This window comes from Strigops habroptila, chromosome 2 (genome assembly GCF_004027225.2).
Source record: "Strigops habroptila isolate Jane chromosome 2, bStrHab1.2.pri, whole genome shotgun sequence".
In the NCBI taxonomy this organism is placed as follows: Eukaryota; Metazoa; Chordata; class Aves; order Psittaciformes; family Psittacidae; genus Strigops; species Strigops habroptila.
The window spans coordinates 102,847,860-102,866,565 of record NC_044278.2 but is presented as its reverse complement, the minus strand read 5'-3'; the positions used below and the strand labels follow the sequence as shown (position 1 = coordinate 102,866,565).

Sequence of the window (18,706 nt, the reverse complement as noted above, 5' to 3'; positions counted from 1 at the left end):
TTTGAAAGGGAAGGCAAAGCATAGCTTCTGTTTTAACATCCAGCAGAGCTCAGGAGAGAATAGGTAACCCTTTAAAATGATTACCAAGCTAATTCATGCAAAGATGTAAAAGAAAAAGCTATACAGTTACTTCCTCACCTAGAGCGAATTTGCTGCACTGACATTATGACAATAAATACCGTATGAATCAGTACAATTGGCCATTATTTTGAAGAGTATTCTGATGATATACAAATGCGGTAATAGGACTTGGGGTTTGTTGGTTTTTTTCCTCCTGTTTTAAAAAACAATTAAAGAGGGGAAAAAAATACCCTGACAATAGGCTGTAACATGTAGTATGACTAAACTCAATCACACAAACAATTTCAAAGGAGGTATGCTGTTTCAATCTACCTTTAATTAACAAACAACGTAAAATCGTGGCAAACATGACAAAGTCTGGGTAATATAACAAAAAGACCCTGAGCAACATTACGTATCTGTGAGAACACTGATGATTTTGATTTTGGAAATCTCCCTTAAACCATTCGATTCATTTTGGTCACTGGGGTTTTCTATTTATAAAAAGGTCAGTGCATCCTGTGGTTTTTATATGAACCCATCACACACCACTTAACGAATACATCTAAACCAAAGACAGCATCGCGAGAACGCCTGGAAAGTAACACGTTAAGGAGCGTCCTCCTAGCTGCCAATCAGACATCACTGGGTGATCTTGCTCTCTGAGACAGGTTAGAAGGAATACAGCCACAACAGATGAGCCAAAGTGCTTTCTGTATCTCCTGGTTTCTAAAAGCATATATTACAGGATTGATGATGGAATTGTAGGTAGCTGGCAGGAGGGTGGCATAGGTGTATATAGAAGGGTAGGTGTAATCTGCTATTAGAGAATAGAGCGTAAAAGGCATCCAGCAAGCAGCAAAAGTCCCCAAAATAATGGCCAAAGTAGACACTCCTTTTCGGGTGGTCACATAGTGGGAAGTGGCCAGGAAATGGTGTTGCAAGGCAATCTGATGGGCATGGCGCATCACGATTTTACAGATCTGAATGTAGAGCTGCAGCATGAGGGCAAACATAAGCAAGAAAGAGACCGAAAGAACAGCTGCATTATTTTTAGTGAGTGGTCTGATAACACTGCAGGTGGATTCATCTCTGAGGCAGTTCCAGCCCATTACAGGCAGCAGTCCAACACAGATAGATGCTCCCCAGAGCAATATAAGCATGACATAGGTAAAAGTGACAGTCCTCTCCGAATTGTAAGTCAAAGCGTAATACAGGGAGAGGTAACGGTCAACAGTAATAGCCAGCAAGCTGCCGACAGATGCTGAGAAAGAGGCAACAATCAGTCCAATCGTAACCAGTTTCGTAGCTTCTGATTGCAGAAGGTATGCAAAAACAAAATTGATGATCAATCCAATGCCTGCTAAGAGATCTGCCAGCGCCAGGCTGCCTATCAGGAGGAACATGGGGGCACGAAGACTGGGATTATGGAAAATGATAAGAACCACAACGGCATTTTCGCAGGAGATAAGGGTCCCTGAAGTACACAAGACAATGTCCCAGGGGTTTACCAAAAGCTCTGGCTCTGGGTCTACGACAGGAACCAGGGAGGAGCCTGTGGCTGAGGCATTCTCGGTAGAGCTGGCTTCTACATGATCCTGAGGCAGCCAGCTCAAATTAACCTTCAGATCTTCATTCATTTTAACCCCTGTCTTCTCCAACAGAAAGACATGTTTTTTAATGTTCAGACACAGCACTGGACACAGCACCCCCAGAGCATGCAACGCCCTAGACGGCAACACCAGCCTAAATGTGCAGGCAGGCACTTGTTACATAAACGTGACAATAGAAAACAAACAAACAAACAAAACAGAGAGGGGTATTTTAAACTGCCCGAGATCATCTGCTGAGGGACCCGCACAGGGAGGCTGAGTGCTCCTAACGGCAATTCCCTTCACCTGCATAGCGAAGGAGGCACAGGCATGGGAAGGAGCCCATAGAACAGCAAACCCCCGCCCAAGTGCTGCAATTTGGGGTGGGGACCGGCTGCGGGGCGCTGTAAACCCCGGTATTCAGCAGCCACCATTCGAAGTGTGGTTAGTTCAGTCACAGAGGGAGCGGTCAGGAATGGGGGGGGTGGGATATATCCTTCACGGACCCCCTGTGAGGAAACCCCGCCCGGGCTGATGGCGAGGAGGGGAGGTGGGGGGGGAAGAACTTACAAACTACGCGGAAACCACACACACACACCCCCCACCACCACCACCACCACATACCCCACCACACACACACATCCCACCCGGCGGCGGTCACCTGGGCTTTCCCCCGGCGTGTCGGAGGAAGGAATGAAGGAGGAGGAGGAGGAGGAAGAAGAGGAACAACAACAGAGGGTCGCCGCGGTCCCTTCAAGGCGGCAGCGGGACCGGCCGCCCTCACGGCGCGGCGCGAGGCCGAGGGCGCAGCGCAGGTGCGCGCGCCCCCCCCCCCCCCCCGCTGCCCCTGCGCGCGCGCGCCTGCGCAGGTGCGTCCCGCCGTGCGCGCGCGCGCGCGGGGTTGGGGAGTGGGAGGGGGGGGGTGAGGAGGGGCGGAGGGGGGGAGAGAGGGGCGGGGAAGAGCGGGGGGGGCAAACGTCCCCCCCGCTCTTCCCCGCCCCTCTCTCCCCCCCCCGCCTTACCCCTGAGGTACCCCCGCGACTGCCCTTATGAATGGACCTATAGGTTGCCCATAAAGGTTAAAATCATAGAAGCATTTAGGTTGGAAAAGACCTTTAAGAGCATCAAGCCGAGCCCACCGCTGAAACGTGTCGCTGAGGGATTTGTCTACATGGGTTTTGAGTGCTTCCAGGGATGGTGATCCCACCGCTGCCTGTTCCATACCGGAGCACTCTTTCAGTGAATGGATTTTGACTAATATCTAGGCTAAACTTCCCCTGCTGCAGCGTGAAGCTGTTACCTCTTGTCCTATCACTTGTTACTTGGGAGAGGAGACCAGTCGCCTCCTCACTCCATCCTCCTCTCAAGAGATAAGGTCCCCCATAAGCCTTCTTTGCTCATAAATCACTGGTGTTCTGAGTACCTGGAGATGAAATCAAGTGGCACTGGACACTGTAGGACTATTGTAGTCTTTGCAATCTTAGTAGACAGATGAAAGAAAACCAACCCCACACAACACTACAGGCTTGAGGAAGAGCGGCTGGAAAGCTGCTAGTTGGAAAAGGACCTGGGGGTGCTGATTGATGGAGGTGAACACCAGCAGCTTGTGCCCAGGCAGCCAAGAAGCCAACAGCATCCTGGCCTGTATCAGCAATGGTGTGTCCAGCAGGGCCAGGGCAGTGATCATCCCCCTGTACTGGGCACTGGTGAGGCTGCACCTCAAATCCTGTGTTCAGTTCTGGGCCCGTCACTACAAGACAGACATTGAGATGCTGGAGCAGGTCCAGAGAAGGGCAATGAAGCTAGTGAAGGGTCTGGAGAACAAGTCTGATGAGGAGCAGCTGAGGGAACTGGGGGTGTTTAGTCATCCCTGGACACACTCAAAACCTGATGGCATGTTCCTGAGTGACCTACTCTAACTGACCCTGCTTTCAGAACTAGGATGGACCAGACCATCTCCAGAGGCACCTGAAAGCCTCAACCATCCTGTGATGCTGTGATTCATATGAAAATGATAATACAAGTATAAAAGATTTAAAGGTGCGATTCGCAGTATCAGGTCAGCACCTGACAGCGGGCAGAGAGCCTGCTGGGGAAGCCTGGGCATGGGGATGCCTGCTGTCTCCAGAAGGTGACATTAGGGACACACGGCCAGATTTGCAGAGCTGATATCTACTGGATAGTGCAGGCAGCCCAGTGGGACTTAAGTGAGTTAGAGACTGAACTTGCAAAGAAATCTCTGGGTCAGAGGGACACCAACAGCTTCAGACTCCAGATGTAGATGTTTGTGTGCACAAGATAGTCTCCCAGGGTCCACTATACTGTCAGTGGAGAGAAGCGTGTCCTCCAGGACATGCCAAAATAGTGGAATGAGTTGATCTTTAGAAGCGCCTGGGCCATTTTAAGAAAACATGCTTTGTCCTCATTTACACCACCGTACACCTAAAGCACTTTGGAGAATCTGGCCCTGGGGGGTGACTGGAATCTGGAGGGAAAATTTCCTTCTCCCTTGCTGAGTAACGGGGTCAGCATGTGTGCAGGCTGCCATCCTCCATTCAGGTCTACCTCAGCCCTTGTGCTACACCTTGTGAAACCTTGCTGGGTGATTCCAGACGATTCATTCATATTTCTGGTGACCCACCTGCTTTATAACATGGATTAAACATGGGTATCTCCTTGCTGCTGATTGCCGTCTTCCTCCTTTATCCACTGATTTCTTATGTGTGACAGTGTAACAAAAGCTTTCTTGTGATCTATACTGAGTATATTTGGTGTGTTTCAGCACTGGCCCTCTTACATTCAGAACGGTGGCATTAAAAATGCAAAAGCTTTTCTTCATCCTGTTGTAACATTTGTTTCACCAATGGAGAAGACCAGCATTTCAATTAAATATTTTAATTTATAACTTTGGAGAGCTGTGTTTATTCACTTAGTTAATTTGCAGATGATTTCCATTCCAATTACAACACGTTATAAACAAGCTAATGCTTGTATACTGTATTGCCACTTTGTCACTTTTTAGTGAGATGGTGGACTGTCATCATTAGGGCAGATGGCACTGGCATGGACTTCACTGTGTAGCACTACAGAACAGTTGTAATTTTGAGGAAAATCTCTTTTTAGGCATTGCAAAGATTAACAGATGCAAAAAACGGTGAAAGGTCATCATTAAAGAGCTCTTGCACCACTGCCTTACTACTGATTCCTGTCTCTCCCTCATGAGCATGCTGATTACAGATGGTGTTTGCTGACCCAGCTAGCACAGAACAGCTCAGTGCTGGAACAGGAAGCAGAGGTCGGGCTGTGCTGGCTTTTGGGCTGGAGCTAGGATCCCTGCCTGATGCTGCGACTGCCATGGTGATGCACAGAGGCACACCAGCCTGTCTCAGGTAACGCAATACAACTTTGCATAATACTGCAATATCCTGAGGCATCAGCTGTGAGGTCTAGTGCTGTTATCTATCTGAGGGCATACTTTGGAGGTTACTCTTCAGGCAGTCTGTGGCCTGCCATGTCCAGGAGGTCTGGATGAGTTCAGGACCATGCACTTCTTCCCTTCGGGTAGCTGCGACTGGCAGTATACGGGAACTGCTCCTTCAGGGCCATGCCCCAGCCATGTCCTCCCTCCTGAGTGGCCACTTTGCTCCCAGGACCCTGTGTACCATGGGTGGGAAGCCTGCTCATACAGCCGGGAGATGGAAAACATCACCTGGTCCAGTGACTTCCTGGTCTGAACAGTATGAGCATCAGGCTTTGGGATGCAGTGAGTAGGTATAGAGCTGTCCATAGAAACCAAACAGCACAGTTCAAAGATGAAAATATTATCCGTAAGTAACATTGATATGTTTTCACCAGGAGCCTTACCAGCTAGCAGGCCATCCTTCAGCAAATCCATCAGGCCTTTCTTACTGCTTCCTAGGACCCACCATTCTTAATCCCTTTTTATAGGCTCCTAGGCTTTAATCCATATAATAACCAAAACCACCCTCAAGGAGCACCTAGTCAAGTGACAGTCCTCAGTACACTCTTACCTGGAGTTATTTTTCCTTTGGATTTTTCCCTGTATTCAGTCTCACAGTAACTTAGATAAAAATATTAATAAAGTTCATATTCTAGTAACAACTCTTGCAGATTGTAATGGTGAGCTGTATAAAGAGTGAAGAACCCACATATATGACAGCAGCCTGTGTGCATTTTAGAAATTGCTTTAGTTAGAATTTTCTTTCAGGAGATTTAAAATCTTCTTTAAGTATCCCCGGTGGTATTAAATAGGAATTTTAAATTTCAGAAAAGCATTAAAAGCTTTGAACAATGAACTTTTACTTATTAAGCATAAAATTTGTTGAAAAACAAACATCCAGTAAAGCAGCAAGGTAACATATAGGTAGAATTCTATATGCACATGCATAAAGAGCTATGGTTTTTTTATCCTGTCACATTGAGGCAGTATTAAAGTACTTACAGCTCAGTTACCTTGTTCCTGAACTTTTCTGTGCAATTCCTCTGTCGCTGAGCATTAAACATTTTAGCTAGCAATATAAATATGGGCAAGTTTTGCTTTCAAATGTGCATCCATCTTCTCTGTGAATGCTCTCTGCCTAGCTTGGGCCTGCCTTTAATTACCTCAAGGATACTGTCCTGCAAAGTGAGAAGTGACTTGAGGTTCTGTAACTGTGCTTGTCACTTCTTTTTAATTCCTTCCTCTTTGCCATTTCTTGTTATTCTGACAGGCAGCTAGCTTCACTTTGATTTAATCTTCAGTGTTACATGAGTGTCATTTAGACACCCAGACCATGTAATGAGCCAAACTCTGCCCGTGCACAAAATCATGCAGTTATTACTGACCTTTCAGAATCTTCGAAATGGAACACCCTGAGCACTGCGCAGCACATTTCACCTTTTTTTTTCACTTTCTTTTTTCTCTCCTGTTAGTGAACCAAGTGTTGAAGTCTTCACTCGTATCTTCTGAATTGTTCGGCAAGCTGAAAATAGTTCTGAGTATAACTAAAGGCAGGGTTATACAGAGAATGCTTTGGGTTTATTCCCTTATCTCAAATCAGTCCTTTGCCCATTTTGGAAGGAAAGAAAGAAAATGGAGAATGAAAGAACACTTGCCAATCTATATCAGTATAATAGAAAATAAGTCTTGTCACACAGGCATGATGTTATTACAATGGGAAGATATATTTCGTTCCTCCACAGATGCAACAGATTTTTGAAAGGCACTTGTCTTATCACATGTCATTATAACACAAGTGCCAATTTTCGTTAAAATACTTGTGCAGGGGGTTAATACCTGTTTTGCTACAACCTCTTACAACACCAGCTTCCAGCAGAGCCTGTGCCAGCCTCACAGTTATTCAATAACCCACGGGACCACTTTACCCACGGGCAAAGAATGGACATTTTGCAAAGATGGATGTAATGGTACATGAAGAGGAAGGCAGGGCACTAAAAAGGGAGGCTTTGGGGCACACAGCTTGGTCAGACAACTTGCTTTTTGACATATTTAGCTGAATGCATAACTGTATTTCTAAGAAGATGCGATGTAGTTGTACCTATGTCATGGGGATTCAAGTACTGGAAAGCATTGCACAGGAGGTAGTTGGTTGTATACAAGTTCCCTGTGCAGAGCTGTGACAAAGAGGGCTGCTGTGATATAAGGAGAATCATTAACAGACACAGGGAGGTAATATTGCTTCTGGATAGGGAACTAATGAGATCAGTGTTTGAAAGCTGGGTACAGTTCAGGTCAGCATGTTTTAAAATGCTACTGAAAAATGAGAGATAATGTGGGAAAAAGTCACAGAGATTACACTGAAGACCTGAGAAAATGTCTCATAATGAAGGATTTATAGAAGTTACTCTCTTCAGTGAGTTTAAAAGAAGATCAAGAGATGACTGGATTACAGCATACTTTCACCAGAGTTTCGCATGGTTCTCAAATCTAACAGAAAAGTGTGTCTGGAAGCTGAGGTTAGAGAAGTTTGAATTCAAAATTTAGCTCAAACATTTAGTAGCAAGATAATTAGACACTAGAACAACACATCCAAGTAATGTTTCCATTTCCTTTTACTACCTTTTTGGAAGATGCTCTTATCAAATATAAGTTCTACATGGGCACAAGCCAGAATAAAAACCTTACCCAAAAGTAGTAGCAATTGATTTTTTTATATATATTATAGCAAGGAAAAATTTCTTATAACTCACAGTTTGTTCTCTTCAGGTAAAAGAACATGATACTCTGATGGTCTTAGATGTTTGAAAACGGACCCTTTTCCCTTGGGTGCCAAATGCTCTCAGCAGCCAAGGCTGCTCTGAGGAGTTGTCCTCTGCTAGTGGGCTCCTTTCTTTCCTGTCTGATAAACAGCTCAGTATTCAGCGTCTTCACAGTCATCTGTTTCCCTGCATGTATGTCTCATGGTTTTTTTGGTAGCTACTGTGACTCTTCCCTGCTTCCTTTAACACAACATACTGATTTTCTTTTACTTCTTCTGCATATGTACTTTAAATAGCCTTTTTCTCTTCTGTTTTTGGATGATTTGTCATGGCTGGATTATTCTGGAACTGAGGACAGTGTACTTTGTTTCTACTTCTGTGTGCGCCTTTTGGCTATTACATCTACAAAAAGTGCTTTCCTGACAGTCTTCATTTACTAATTGGGAACAAAGCATGCGATGAATGTGAGAGACACTGAGCTCCTTTAGGCCACCACAAAGTACTTGAAGTTCTTCAAAAGACCACAGAGGACACGAGCAGTGCGCTCACTTCTCAGGGTTCTTAGAACACGAAAGAAGACAAGCATAATAAAAGTACTTAAAGGTGTGTGTTATCCTGGGAAAAGTTTGTACTACAGACCATTATCCTGACTGTGCTGAAGTGGAGAGGATGGCTTGCAGCTGTATTGGGTTGCTCTGTTTGCTGCCAGAGCAACATCCCACAGATGAAAATGATTTGAGGCATGTTGATAATTCTAGTTATTTTAAATGAGCTAATGGGCATCATGGCTCTTAAGAGCATGGGGAATATTTATGAGAACACATCTGAAGAGTGTGTTCAGTTATAATAGATGACACAATCAACTTCTCTGACAGAAGGGCAAGTGACTATATTGCTGTGACATATAGATGGTGATTTAAATGTTCATACTTGTACCTTGGTGGAAACTGTGGTAACAATGCTTAAAGATAATGTTACCATTAGGAATGTAGGAACTGGCAGCTGTTGCAGGCGATGCTGCCGTGGTGTCTGAACAAACCCCTCTGATAATCAAGCTGCAAAAGAAAGAAATGAAAGCTACACACATTTATGGCCTGAGCATGGCACCCCTGAAACTGTTTGTAAACTCACAAATGTCATTTTAAAAATGCAAGTGAAATGTATTTCAGTGCGTGACATGGGAAATGTTAGCTGTGTGCGGACGTTGGGTGCAGGGGTTGTCCAACAAGATGCACTCCTCATGCAGAAGCATTAGCTCTATTGTCTGATGACTGCTTTGTATTACATGTGATGTTCGGTGAACGGGTTTTAACTGTGGGCCTGGCTGGTGGCAGAATCCATTGAACGGAAGAGTTTGACTTCCCCTTTCGTGTCAAAGAGGAAAGCATCTCAGAAATTCTTCATGGATCCAACGTGTCTTTCACAGAATGATCACATGTATGAAAGTGATGCTCCATTTTAATCCATGTATTCAAATGAAAGTTGCGTTTTTCCTGGGACAAATCCACTGGAAAGAAAAAGTTTGCAGTTACACTCTGAATGCGAGCACTTTCTGAACTGCGTATCAGCTAATGCCAGTGTCGGAGATCTGGGGACTCCAAATGTGTAATAACACAAGTACAATTTAGGACAGGTCAGACAGAAGCTTTATTAACAGAGATCATAGTTAATGACGTAGAGAGTTGGAGATAATCACTGTTAGCTTTTGTATGAAAGGAATGTTCTTTTAGATAGAATAAACTTAGCCAGACCTCTCAAATCTTAAATGTTAATAATTTTACTGCCATACCAGCAATGGGTGCCATATATGACCAGGTTAATAGAGCAGCAGTAGCAGAACTGCTTTTAGTTTTCTGCCAAGACATGACGACAAAGACAAGTTAAAATTTGTGCTTTATTCCACCCTGTCATCTTGAAAAGAAGGAAATATATATATACACATGTATATATTTATTAAGGACTGTGTGAGTGAAGGAAAGAATTCTGGACAGGAGCAGAAGATTTTCAGTCCACTTTGTTGAAAGGGAGCACATTTAGTAATGAGATAAAACTGCCTTAGATTGACAGTGCTGGTCTCCACTCCTCACTTGACTTTCCCAGTTACTTCCTGACTTGGGCACTGGTCACCATCCTAGCTATTTGTCAGAGATTATTCTCCAACTCAGACTTGTTTGTCTCCTTGCATTCAGACTCGATCTATGACCTTTAGATTATGATACTTGCCTTTCTTGACCACCTGTATGGTGATAGGCCTTGCTTAGTCTCTTCTCATCATTGTAGCATAATTCTATCCAAGCTCAACAAACACAGCCTTCTGCAGCTGGTATGCTTCCAGAATGCTGCTTGCAGAGGTCACTTTCCTAGAGCAGTGCTTTCAACATATTAATCCTCTCTTAACAAACCTCCGCCGATCCTTGCCTCTCAAGCTTCAAATACAAGCAGCTCATTTTCTCCTCCAAAACCCTTCAGGAAATGTTACAGTTAGTATTGACAAGTGCTCTAGATCAAACCCTAGCAAGAGACAGGTCCAGTGATACAGCTGGTCACCCAGGGCCATGTCCAGTTTGAGTATCTCCAGAGATGGAGATTCCAATGGCTCTCTGGGCAACAAATGTATAAACTGTGTAAATTTCACTAAAGTTAAATATTGAAAGCAACAGAACAAAAATCAAGAAGACTTTGTAATGGGCAATATTACATTGCTTTTTAGCATGGTAAAAAGTAAATGTTGCTAGGTTTCTTTTGGTGCTTAAAAATATTTTTTCTGTTGTTCCAAGTGATGAAAAATGTAAGGCACTCCTGATACTGACTTTCTGGGGTTGAGAAGGAAATAGTTTGGAGTTTCTTCAAAATCATGGAGAAGTCTTCACGTAATACCTTTAGCACAGGCCAAGAAATGCAGTGATTAGGAATGTATTCATGATGAAGTTTGCTTAATGTGTGTCCTGTACATTAGAAGTAAAGACAGTAAAATTTTATCTCCCTAGTTAACATATTTTTATGTGTTAAACATGGGTGAGATTTTAATTTATATGAGGAAATGATTGGATATACTATTTGGCATTCGTCTTGTCATGCCTCTGGGAGCAAACCAGTTATGAGCACATTTTTTAATAGTCATATGATTTGATTTTGGTTTGTATGCTAATTTCTGCCCTTCTCTTTTAGGCATTAACTTTGGCCTTCCTGCACTATCAAAGCATCTACTGAGGTTTGCTGAAGAACTGCTGGGCTCAAGCATTTCAGAATAATTGTACTGTAAATCATACTGATAATGATTAAATTCTGAATTTCCATGTGATTGCAGCAATACTGAGGTTTCAAGAGCTATGTTGGTAGATGTGTTTTCTTTTGGGATGCCCATCTCAAATACTGATAAACAATTTATTAATAAATTTTCTATTTTACAGACAAATATTAATCCAATTATTGGACTCGGCATTCAAGCTTCATGAGCTGCAGAGGTCTCAAGAGCAATTTCTGTTTCCGGAAGAGACAGAAAATTATTTTTAATATCTGTAGGACTAACTATTGCCTATGATGAATAATAAACTAGATCACAGGCTTCTAACGTTTTACTATCCGGACAGTGACCCAGAACAACCTCTTTCAGTGGCCATAAAAGTGATTAATTTTCATGGCTTATTCATCCACAGGAATATTTTCAGCTAAGATGGCCAGTCTCTGTAATGAGAATGATTTTGAGTTACAGATTTCTGAAGTTCACCGAGAACATATCTAGTCACAAATCAATTATTTGTAACCAGTGCCAGTTCTTACTGTGACATTTATATGCACACATGTTAATTAGATGCTCAGTCATATTTTTGTTTCAGTGATCATGCTTATAATTTGATATTTTTATACTAGCAACAGTTCTCATTTAAATTTTAAAATGCTTTAAATTGATAATTTAAAATTATGTATATTAGGGTTGAAATTAAGGCTTGAAAATTATGTGCTTATTAGCATGTGTTGTCTGAAAATTAGTGCATGGTCATAAGTTGGGGGAGTTGTTATAAAGCTGGTGTATCCCTAAATGTCAAATGCTTTATACATCTGACATTTAGAAACTGTGAAGGAAAGAGGAATGGTAAAATATGCGCCCATAGAGCTGATAATTGAAAGCTGGCCTTAAAAAGTCAGGTCTGTAAGGCTGCTACCCTGGTCATGGATGCAGGAGGTGTGTGATTAAGTATCTGAACCTGTGAAGATTTGTAAGAGAAATCGTTACTCACAGCAGCCATGTGGATAAAAAATAGCACTAGGAAGAAGGATTCAGGATCAGGAGGAAAAGGATGACGAGCAGAGCTGGCAGTTCATCATGATTTCATTTACACGGCGATAAATCTGTAACCACTCAATGTCACTTCTACATTTTTGGGTTCAGTGTCTGACTGATAATTAATTATCCCACAGTTCTGGTAGGGAACTCATAGCTGATACAGCAATGGTGTAAACAGCACAACTGTACAGCTGCTGTACACGTCACTGCGAATACTCGCAGCCTTGGCTTACCCTGATAGAACAGTAAATACGTGCCCAGTAAATACATACAGTGTTTTTCATCACAATAAGCATAGACAGAGTTCTCGCGTACAGTGTGAATGTAGAGTCCTTCAGCATTCTCTGTCCCTTGCTTTAAAAGGACTGAATATTCAAGGGATTCCTGAGATGAAACTGTTGTGAGAATGATGCTTGATTATGATAAAGGTTCTATCCTTCAGTCTGATGGCTTGCAGTGTAATTTTATCTGCTCATTGTGTTAAAAATTGCTCACTGGGAAAATCACAACCACTAAAAGCATTTGGGGATCTCAAGCCCAGGAGAATGATTTTTCTCTCATTTTTCTCTCTCTGGCAGGGGTGGAAATACAGCACTCCTTCCGTGGGTTGAGAGGGAAGGGGGGGTGGGACAAAAGCCATCAGAAATGGCTTTCCTGGGAGCCTTCCCAGGGGAAAGCACCACTTCCGAATCTAGAGTAATGCTGTTCCAGTGCCTTTGTGTAAAATTAGTCCACACTGATAGCTTAACACACTGTAACGTACTCGTTCACAGCACTGCGGAATCTAGCCTTGCTTATTGTATCTTTGTCACTTCCTCTAGCTGTTTTTAAGTCTTGCTACAAAGGCTGCTGTAACCTGTTAGGTTTCAGCTGGCCCCAGGAGAGCTGCTATATGTGCCAATAACCACCCCAGAGATGGCCTGAACAGAAGCTGTAATAATCCTTCATCCTCATTTATGGATGCAATAAGTGATACATTTCTTCTTTCTATCTTTCTCTTTCAAAACCTCTGTGGCACAGTGATGGTTTATAGCACATGAAACAGGACAGAAGAGAGCTAAGTGGCCAGATGAAGAAGTACGATGCTGACCAACTGCAACATGAGAAGTTTCTGAATTCCCGTATGGAGTCTGTTGTATGAGAAAAAGTAGATGTACCTTTGCTTATGCCCTTGCAACTGTAACATTCCTGCAGCAGAAATGCTTGAAGCCGTGAACTGTAGGCATTCAAGCTTAAGTATTTCTTCCTCTTAGATGTTTTTGAGTAATTCTATGGATATTCATTGTCAGCTTGAGACCAGCCTGTTTTTGCATTATTCCTGTGTGTGCTAAGCAGGGCAAGTTGTGAGCAGCAGCGAGTTTGAGAACACGTGGTCATCCTTGATAGTAGGTGGATGACAGTGAATAGGAATGTAAAAAAACCAATATGATATAGAGAAGCAATAGATAAATAAACAATAGGAGCTGGAATGTTCAGTCATTGCACTCAGGATGGTTCCACCTCTCTGTCTGCATTTCGATTCCTAACTTGCCATGCTTTTTGAGTGTTCTTCTTTAAATGATGAATCTGGTCGTTAAGTTTAGTCCTTGTTTCAGGATCAATTTGGATCTGTGACTAGTGAAAGAAGAAAATTCTGCACCACTCAGTAACCAGAGAAGAGTTGATAAAAGCCCTGCTTATGAGGGAAGGAGATCTAACAACCAGTAACTGACCCAGGATGTATTAGTTTGTGCCTGGAATGTGTTTCCTTGGTTTTTATTTTTCCAGTGGTTTTGTTTGTTTGTTTTGATAAGTGCATCCTTCTGGATATGTAGATAAAATAACAGGAACATGTTACAAATCATTAGTACTCTTGTGTCATGGTTTAACCCCAGTGGCAACTAAGCACAACACAGCTGCTTGCTCGCTCCCCCCAGCAGGATGGGAGGAAGAGAACTGGAAGGGTAAAAGTGAGAAAACTTGTTGGTTGAGATAAGAACAGTTTAATAATTGACATAATGCCCATGGCAGGGGGGTTGGAACTAGATGATCTTAAGGTCCTTTCCAACCCAAACCGTTCTATGATTCTATGATAATAATAATAATAACAACAACAACAATAATGATAATGAAAAAGAAAATAACAAAGAAGGGAGAGAGAAATAAAACTCAAGAAAGACAAGTGATGCAAACGAAAAACAATTGCTCACCACCAACCGCCTGATGCCCAGCCAGTCCTCAAGCAGTGGCCCCCCTGGCCAACTTTCCCTCTAGCTTACATGCTGAGCATGATGTCATAAAGCATGGAATATCCCTTTGGTCAGTTGGGGTCAGCTGCCCTGGCTGTGTCCCCTCCCAACTCCTTGTGTACCCCCAGCTCACTCACTGGAGGGGTGGTGTGAGGAGCAGAAAAGGCCTTCGCTCTGTGTAAGCACTGCTCAGCAACAACTAAAACATCCCTGAATTATCAGCACTGTTTCCAGCACAAATCCAAAACACAGCCCCATAACAGCTACTATGAAGAAAATCAATTTTACGCTAGTCAAAACCAGCACATCTTGATATAAATGGCTAAAACACACTTGCATCTATGTTCAGGATACAAATGTTGTCCATTAAAGAGAAACCTCCAAGGACGCACCCACTGACTTGTACTATTTATGAGATATGTATTATTTATTTGACCTAAATATTCTTGTATGGCTTCCCATCTTGTAGAAACAAGCGCAAGAGACTGTATGGCGAGTGTATTGAGAAGCTGCCTGGAACTACTCCTCTAAACCGTAGAAGCACTCTGCTATTTTTTCCTCTGTAGCTGCTCTGGTATACTTGTGTATCAATTCCACAGAATGGATTCTTTGGTCTATTTTTTAGTGCTTGACATTTTACTGTCTGTGCAGTATGTAAACTATGGTTGCCAGAGTCAAGCAATGTTTGGAATACATTTATTGTAAAGCATTTCAGTTCCTCTTTAAACTAGTAGATACATATGAGCGTGCTAATTAGAAGTGAATCAATCTGAATTGATTTCAGAATGAGTATGAATGTTGAAAAACAGCCAGGTTTGGAAAGGAAAAGAAAAGAATCTTCCTCATAGATTTCTCAGCTGTACCATAGCATACAAAACCAAGCCCTGCAGAAACCAGAACTCTATCTGAAATTCATGATTGATTACCTTGGATGTTGTCAAACTGTGGCAAAAGTGAAATACACAAAACCGCTCACTATGTTAAACCCAAACCACTTTGGCTGCAACTTGGTTTCCAAAATATGGAATACATTTAATACTAGTTTGAATAGACCTATGGTTTGGCCACCCCATTTCTGTCTGTTCGAAACACCTGTTTTCAGTTAGCAATTCTGCACTAGCTTTACCCTCCAAATGACTCCACTGAAATCAGCGATAGCAGTTGGTTTTGAACACAGTTCATGGTATCACACTTCATTTCTTCTGGAAAAAAAATGTTGTGGAAAAACTACAGTATAACTAGCCAAACTGATGGGAATTTTCTCAGATGACTCTAATGCACTTAAAAAACAACTGTGCTCTTGTAGCTTTGTTCTTTCCTTTCTCTTTGGATGCAAGTTCACTTTCTCCTGTCTTTGTGTTACTTAAAAGCTGCCATATTTCATGTAGAAGCTCCAGGAAATGTTTGTGACAGGGGACTATTTTAAGGGAATAGAAGCCAAGTAAAGGAAAACAAGAAAAATTATGTTTCAAACAAACCAGATGATTCCTCAAATTCATATTGTTGGTTGATTGGTACATTTTGTCCAAAAATCCAGGCTGGTTTTTGGCCTTACTTTTTCATTTTCTATTCTGGTGGATTCAAAAAACAACTAAGAGCTGCATGACCTGTCTGTGTGTGATGACTTGCTGCATGCATTTTTGAAAAGTTGTTTCTAGTGTTCAACCTTGTCACTAATTTTACCATTTTTACATGCAATAATTTTCTCACATGTCATTGTACCTATCAAGTGCTTTCAAAGGAGCCACTTTGGTCTGCATCTCTAGTACCTGTATTGTAGAATTGGTGATAAACTCATTTCATAGTTTCCTTATTGCATCAAATCCATTGAAGGGGATCTTTAGCAATCATTGATTTTAGTGTCTTTTCTACTCTTTTATGTTACTCAGTAGTTAAGATGTGGGCTTGGCATTTGAGAAATATAAGGTGATTCTCCCCCTCTACTCCACTCTTGTGAGACCTCACCTGGGAACAAAGTTAGTGTCTTGTGTTCTCCAGCCATCCAGTTTCTCTCTGTTTCTAGTCTAGGGTTAGATAATCCCTGAGAGTAATTTCAATTTACTTATTTTAAGAAGGACCTGTCAGCCTTTGGATGTGCTTGCTTCTCTTTCTGTTCATGATGGAGGGAGCCCAGGATACTCTTTTGGACAAAGTGACTTAAAGTCCAATGTGGTGAACCTTAGCCTTCCAGTGTTTCAGCTCCTCCTGTCTAAAGTGGACACAGCAGCATTACCATGCCTCAGGAAGGTGCCACAAGGTTGTTAATTATAGTTATGAGATATTAATGAAACCTCATAGAAGTTACATGAACATAAATACTTATCTTATGGAAAAAGGAGAGCTTCTATATCTATCCGATTGAGACTTCCTTGTACTTTTGAGTTTACCAAAAATATGTTTTCTACAATCTGATTTTAGAAAGATTTTTACATATGGAATATAGGAAATATCCATTTTTACATACTGATACAGGAAAGATTTTTACTGGTTTATTTAAAAAACAAAATGTAATGTATATATTTTACTGAGACTTCTAAAGGGCGGACAGGACCTTAAACTGTGTTACTGCACCTTAAAAAAGTATTCACTAATCCATTTTACAGCCATCCCTGTGAAGAGCCCCAGTATAAGGGGCCACAGCAAAGAGGGACTTGAGACTTGCTGATAATGGTATGGAGGTTTTGTTCTTGACTGTGGACTTCGAAGGGCATCTGCATTCTGGAGTGCCATTTTCCAGCAGGGAGTATTGTAAAACACAGCCAGCTTGAATGGATCATGAAGACTTCATGTCACCTGGCAACAAAGATAGGAAGATACATAATCAAAAAGTGTGTTAAGCTGGAGGGAGGTACTTCAGAAAACTTTCCTAAGTTTATATGGTATCTCTTTTCTTTTATTTTTTTGGTTAAGAGACTGCATGGAAGATGAGTCAACGAAATGTCTCGGTATGAATCATCATAGCCAAGGAAAATCGTGTACCAAGTGGCAAAACCGATGGTAGCCTCGTAACTCTCTCTAATGGCCTGTGTTGCTGTTCCATATAACTTTCTCTTTGGGCATGTGGGAGTGGATCTGTGGTAAAGCTGGGCTGTCTGAAGCTAGTTCTTCCTCAGCTGGAATAGTACAGGCTGTGTATCGGGGGTGAATATTGGTGTAGTGTGCTTCACGGGTGAGCGCACTCCTGCATAGGGTATGGCAGTCCCAGTGCTATGTCACTCAGCATTATGCCTCTCCTTGCTCTTTTTGTCTTTTTGCACCTCAGCGACTGGTAAGTTTAGGATTAGTGTGCAGCAGTAGCTCTCCATGGAGCAGATATTTAAGGTCAGTATTTAAATATCAGACTCCCATAAGCACAAATTAAAACCAATCTCTCCTTGCTCTCTGATTTACAGCTCTCTTTCTGATTAGCAACAGCCAGACATTGTTTCCTGGAATGCCAGATTGCTGCAGCTCAGTAATGGATGTGACACTAATTAAAGAAAGCAGAGGAGACAAAAGCCTTCCTGTTGTAACTTTAGCAAAGCTGCAGGCAAATACGGATTTGACCATATTTGCATTTTAGGTACCTGCACAGAGTAATACTTGTGTCTGTGCCAGTAGTCTGTAGAGCAGGCTACTTCTCTTTTGTGTACTCTCTTTTGTATTAGGCACCTATTAGCAATGTCAGAAGCATTTAGCTACTTCTTCCGTGGAACAAGCTGTGTGACTCAGGGAAAACACATTTTATTTTATGATCATTTTCTTACAGAGCAATTGGCTCTTTTGTCTTTACAATGAGGATGAAAGGAGTTCAGAAAACTTTAAGTTAGAGGCATGGTTCATAAGAAAAGTAGCAGAAATCTGTGATACAAACAGGATGGAATGAATGGGAAAGAAAAGTATTAACAGGCTGTATGTCCTCACTAATTAAAAGGAAATGGTCTGTACTGCAACATTTCATGAATTGAACATTCAATTTCTTTAAATGTCTGTAAAAAAGCCTATTTAAAACAACCAGGACTTTGAGAGAGCACCCCAACCCACCTAGCTTCTCTTGTTCTGCAGCACTGACCTAGAGCTGTTGAGATGTAAACTGAACTTCAAAAAGTGTCAATAGATCTGTATGAAAAATGTCAACTTGTATCACAACATTGCTGTAAGGGAAAATTCACCCAGTCCTGGGAGTCTGGAGGCACTTTGTTTCATCCCCTTTCTTTATTCTGTTTTGAGCAGGTCCCCTGTGAAGTCCTGCCCTAGAAATCAAACCCATCAAACCAATGAGTATTTTTTATTTTTAAGGTTGTTGGGTTTCAGTGCCTCGAATGGGCATGTACATGATGGGG

General features: G+C 42.2%; 1 protein-coding gene across 1 annotated transcript; it reads right to left on the bottom strand.

Annotated features, from left to right (window-relative positions):
- Nucleotides 1–377: 377 nt before the first annotated feature.
- GPR12 (G protein-coupled receptor 12) lies at nt 378–2,493 on the bottom strand. The gene is made up of 2 exons (XM_030477534.1): nt 2,314–2,493; nt 378–1,712 (listed from the first exon to the last, which is right to left on the bottom strand). Exon 2 carries the CDS (start codon nt 1,698–1,700, stop codon nt 696–698), a length of 1,005 nt encoding a protein of 334 aa, XP_030333394.1. The 5' UTR covers nt 1,701–1,712; nt 2,314–2,493; the 3' UTR covers nt 378–695.
- Nucleotides 2,494–18,706: the final 16,213 nt, after the last annotated feature.